The sequence below is a fragment of the Eurypyga helias genome, unplaced genomic scaffold, assembly GCF_000690775.1.
Source record: "Eurypyga helias isolate BGI_N326 unplaced genomic scaffold, ASM69077v1 scaffold48981, whole genome shotgun sequence".
Classification (NCBI taxonomy): Eukaryota; Metazoa; Chordata; class Aves; order Eurypygiformes; family Eurypygidae; genus Eurypyga; species Eurypyga helias.
Genome location: NW_010231310.1, coordinates 2,159 through 7,514, shown reverse-complemented (window position 1 = coordinate 7,514; position 5,356 = coordinate 2,159). Strand labels below are relative to the sequence as shown.

Sequence of the window (5,356 nt, the reverse complement as noted above, 5' to 3'; positions counted from 1 at the left end):
GCTAGCCGGAGTTAAACCACGGCAGCTGTCACGACTGTATGTCTGCTGGGAAGTGAAATGTTACCTTTCTGATTATGTTTCTTAAAACAAACATGCCGAGCGAAGGCCGAAGGCTTGTGCTAAATCATGTGCAGAATTTTGCATAAGGCAGCACTACTTCTGAAAGGTAATGTTGTCAGAGCAGTAACAGATCAGGATTAGGACCATAAATAATATGGTTGTTCAAATATCTTGGACAGTATCCACGTGGGAGAAACCGGCTGGTTTTGTTTCGTCTTCAACTGGGAAGAGTCAACGGGGCGGGCGTTGTGAATCAGACTCAGACGATAGTGACAGTGAAGCAGAGAGTTCAGAAACAAATTTCAAGGTATGTGTTCAGATTTGTTTTACATACAATATTAGTGTTCTAGCCTAACATGATTTATCCTTCATCTCCTGTGACAGGCTGTACTCATTGTAATGAGGTCAAACTGTATGACTTAGGGTAGAAGTTTGCACTTGTTTGAATAGTAAAATGAAGCTCTTCAATTGTTTGGCCCGTTAGTGGCACTGTTCCCAAACGGAAAGCATAATCTTTCCTTCAGCCCACCAGAAGTAGCTCGAATTCTGCCAGAAATGTGATGTTCTCTGGAAAAGGTCACTGTCATCTCCCTGAAATAATCCACAAAACAGTTCAGATTTCAGTGTGAGGGTGACTTCAAACCTTCGTTGGTAAATGTGGCCGCCAAGAGACCTTCAGGGGATGCTTTTGACTGAAAAGCACGTGGTTGTAATTTCCTTAGTCATTGAGAAAAACACTGGCAGCACATAGTACAAAATCTGATTGAATCGTATGTTTTTGTCTTTAGATTTAAAACTTAACGGCAAAGGGTGTGATTACGTCTCTGGTTGGGTCAGGTGGGTTTTCTGAATCTGGTAGTTCAGAACAGGCCCAGACAGTTTAAATGTAAAACGTATTCATAGGCAGGTGTTAATTCCAAAATACATATTTTTCTATCACTGTGCATCATTATAAACTATCCCAGGTATTGGCTGTAACAGCTGCATGCGTAGAAAGCTGTACGGGAATTTCTGCCTCTTTGGTTTTTTTAAAGACACACTAAGCTTTGGTTTTAAGTTAAGTTTTTTTTTGCATACTCCTTGCTAACTTCTGCCTTGAAAGATGGGATTTTCCAGCTTTAACTTGTTGTAACATTGTACCTGAAGGGGCTACAAGGAAGCTGGGGGGGACTTTTTACAAGGGTCTGTAGTGACAGGACAAGGGGTAACGGGGTTAAATTGAAAGAGGGGAGGTTTAGATTAGATATCAGGAAGAAATTCTTCCCGGAGAGGGTGGTGAGGCACTGGCACAGGTTGCCCAGAGAAGCTGTGGATGTCCCATCCCTGGAAGTGTTCAAGGCCAGGCTGGATGAGGCTTTGAGCAACCTGGTCTGGTGGAAGGTGTCCCTGCCCATGGCAGGGGGGGTGGAACTGGATGGTCTTTAAGGTCCCTTCCAACCCAAACCGTTCCATGATTCTGTTCTGTGATGTAAGATTGTTCAACTCTGTATGTGACGAAAGCTCAATGGTCTTTAAGGTCCCTTCCAACCCAAACCGTTCCATGATTCTGTTCTGTGATGTAAGATTGTTTTTTCAACTCTGTATGTGACAAAAGCTCAAGGAGAAAAATTTAAAGATTCTACCACAATACGAGTGTATTGTTTCAAGTTACTCTTGGTTGAAAAGCATGAACAGTAAATAAAAGATGTAAAATAAAGCTACATTGTGTTTTTATTTAGGCATTTTTGCTTAAGCTGGGTTTTTTCCTCTTTAGAGGAAAGGAGGTAATGGTGAAGAATCAGAGGAGGACAAGAAATCTCCCAGAGCTAAGAAGTTAAGTCCTTACGGGAAGTGGCGAGAAGTTAAGCCAGCAGAAACCGGTGACAAAAAGGAGAGTACATCAGCTTCCCCGGAAACCTCTGGTGATGAACCTAAGACCAAGCCTCATGGAAAATGGAAAGCGCTTAAAGAAGTAGAAAAAGAAGAAGAAGTAGAAGAACAACCAAGGTGAGGATCTTTTTACCATAGTTATTCTCATAGTATTTGTTTCCAGACTACTTATTTTCAAGAACTGAAGGTTTTTATTCTGAATTCTGGCAAAGTTAGCACAGCATTGATTGGAAACGCGGCCCACGTACAGTTCTTCCCGCAGGGATCGAGTGATGGCGGATAATGGTGGTTTGGTTGTAGTGTAGAAGTTTGCCATGAGTACAGAGTAAACTAAATTGATGTAAAGGATCGTTGTTGCCCATCATTTTTCTAGAGGCTGCGTATCAACTGTTTAAACGTAGTTACTCTAAGCTTATGTTCCTTAACATCGTCTCCTTTAACAATCTGGTTCGGCTGCCTCAGGACCTGTTGTGGCTGTTTTTTCAACTGCTTCCAGCCGTGGAACAGCATAGGCAGCTTTCCTAGGGCCTGCAGCTTCCCAGCTAAATTCCCTTTCTTCCTGATGAGTGATCAGTTGGGCTAACTCTGCCTGGAGTTCAAGATCTACCTTAGCATTGCAGAATTCCTTCCCTGTGGGATCAGCGGTTGCTGACACAAGGAGGATGCTTTTCCAGGCTCGACGCAGCGGCGTGTTGCGCGGAGTTAGCCGCACGAGCGGTCAGTTGCTTCTCGCTTTGTGGGTCATCCGAACCCCGACTGTTTGCCTGAAGGACACTTTTCTTTCACTTGGTCAGTTGCTTCTCGCTTTGTGGGTCGTCCGAACCCCGACTGTTCGCCTGAAGGACACTTCTTTTCTCTCACTTACACCCAGTATGGCAGCAACAGAATTCTGGTGCAACTGTGTTTTCTTGTTCCCTCATTTCCCTCGTTTCAAAACAAAGTTAAGCAGAACCAGAACAAAATCCACTACAGCCTTTTCCACTCTCACGGTAGGTAAGTCCTGGAGGTTGTTACAGTGTGGTGGCAGACGCTTTCTGTAATGATTTAACTGCAGAGATGAAAGACAAAACCTGTGTCATCTAGTTATGCCAGTGATCAATCTGGAAGCTCTTTCTCTCTCCCACATCCATCCGAGGTACTGCAGATGTTTCCCTGAGGTGTACCTGAGCAGGAGGTTGGTCGGGTTTGTTTTACTGCGTCATGCCTGAGAGGGCTCTTTGGTGTGTGTGAAGCATGCTGTCTTTTACGGCCACTCTCATGTTGTGGGGCCCTCTAGGAGTCTGGAGAAACTAGGTTTCGGAGAATAAAACAGCCTTTTCCCTCACACTCACCCTGTTCTCCAGCATTTTAGGTCTAAATTATTCAGTAGACAAGAGTTTGGATGCCGTGCGAGCTAAATGAAGCACGGACGCGCTTCCTTGGGGGTGGTAACGCTCAGTAGCACCTCCCGTACCGGACCAGCTAACCGCTCCTTGATTCCAGAGCTGATAAATTCCTTCAGGTTTTGGGAAAACACTGTCCAAAAAAAAGTGCTCTCAGCTACTGAACATCACACGTCAGCCTGTACGTGAACGCGCAGGCTTGAGCTGTACGCACAAATGCAGGTGTCCGTGAGTGACTTCAGACTGAGACCAGGCACTGCGCCAGCCACTTTCAGGAGGGATTTTTGGGATACTGGAGCAGTTGGATTTTCTTTCAGTCGTTCTCAGGGTTCTTGTTTGGGTGCTTGAGCCGATCCATCTCTTCCTTGAAGCGCAGGACCTGGCAGCGGGTACGTGAGTGGACAGCAGTGTAGCACTGAAAGATTTCATGTACGGATTGGCCAGGAATACGATGTGTATCTCAGTGCAGCACTGCTGCGATCCCAGATGGACTTGGGATCTAGATCATTTCCCGTGAATGGGGCAGTTGTTCTCCCTCATACATAGAATCACAGAATGGTTGGGGTTGGAAGGGACCTTAAAGACCATCTAGTTCCAACCCCCCTGCCATGGGCAGGGACACCTTCCACTAGACCAGGTTGCTCAAAGCCTCATCCAGCCTGGCCTTGAACACTCCCAGGGATGGGGCATCCACAGCTTCTCTGGGCAACCTGTTCCAGTGCCTCGCCACCCTCTCTGGGAAGAACTTCTTCCTGATATCCAATCTAAACCTCCTCACTTTCGATTTAAACCTGTACGTGTTTGTGCCGCGGGTTACTCTTGTAGAACGTGGGGTTTTGCTGCTGACCCCTTCAAACCAAGTCGTAGATGATGGCTTTGATTTGTTCAGACCAGTGTTAGCTGGGATCCTGATGGCCAAAGCTGCTTCTCCCAGCTCGGGGTCACTGGTCGATGGGGTAAGCCCGTTCTCTCTTCTGCCACGCAGACCCTCGAGGGTGGGCGCTTGCGTTTTGGCAGGGAACCATCGCTCACTACACGCTGACTGCCGCCTTTCGGCGCTCTGAAGCATCGGCACGCACAGCCCTGTTGTCTCCTGCGGGCCTGTTTACGTGAGGAGTGCTTGGGCCGTGCGATAAGCTCTGTACAGAACAAGGCCGGAGGTTTTCACTCTTCATGGCAGCCCACACTGGAGGAACAAAGAACACGTTGTTGTTTTCTTGGTCCCTGTTACGGTGATGATCTGGGCTAGGAGACCGCGTCTAGCTCAAAGCTGCTTTGACAACTACATGTGGATGTTACTGTCTGCGGTACGCCGGGTTGTCTTCTCCATGCGGATTAACCCTTTTATGCCTCCCTCTCTTCTCCCAGTGACAAAGTGGACCTGGAGCTTCCAAGTACCGAGAGTGACAGTCAGCCACCCCCCGTGCTAGAGGTGCCAGAAGATGCGACCGTGATATTTAAGGAGAAGACGGTCACCTCCCTTGGAGACCTGACAGAAGGGGTACCAACCTTTAAAAAGAGGAAATTTGAAAATGGAAAATCTAGAAACTTAAGACAAAGACTAAGTGATCAGTAACACTTAACAAAGCATTTTAGATTCTGTTTCAGCTAGAGTGACTCAAAAGTTTAATATTTTAAACAGGCTTTTATAAAGAAGATATTGGATAGAAATTAAGGATTTATAGGTATTCAAACATATGTGAGTTGTAATATTTTTTTATTTTGATGTGGTTGATTTTGGAATGGAAGTTGGTGTTATATTACTTATGCAATATTGTAAATACCTTTATTTTTTATTTTAACCATGCCATCTAGTTTCTATTTGCTCTATGTATGCTCTTTTAAATACATCGATGTGTAAGGATTTTTACTCCTTTTCTGAACATGGGAGAATGTAGTAATCCTTCATCTGGCAAAAGCGATGCAGACATTTCTACAGAGGAAGTGGATCAGTGGCATGTACTAGAGAGTAAAATCATCCCCCATGATTGTTTATGTGGAGTCGTTTCCCAACTAATGAGTAAAAATGGTGTGGAACTAACCTT

General features: G+C 45.4%; 1 protein-coding gene across 1 annotated transcript; it reads left to right on the top strand.

Annotated features, from left to right (window-relative positions):
* Positions 1–239: 239 nt before the first annotated feature.
* LOC104516608 (WW domain-binding protein 4-like) lies at positions 240–4,887 on the top strand (the record flags this gene model as incomplete). The annotated part of the gene is made up of 3 exons (XM_010160999.1): positions 240–367; positions 1,814–2,046; positions 4,680–4,887. Coding segments are annotated over 3 exons (569 nt in total), but the record flags the coding sequence as incomplete, so codon positions are not given.
* Between the last annotated feature and the right edge of the window lie 469 nt (positions 4,888–5,356).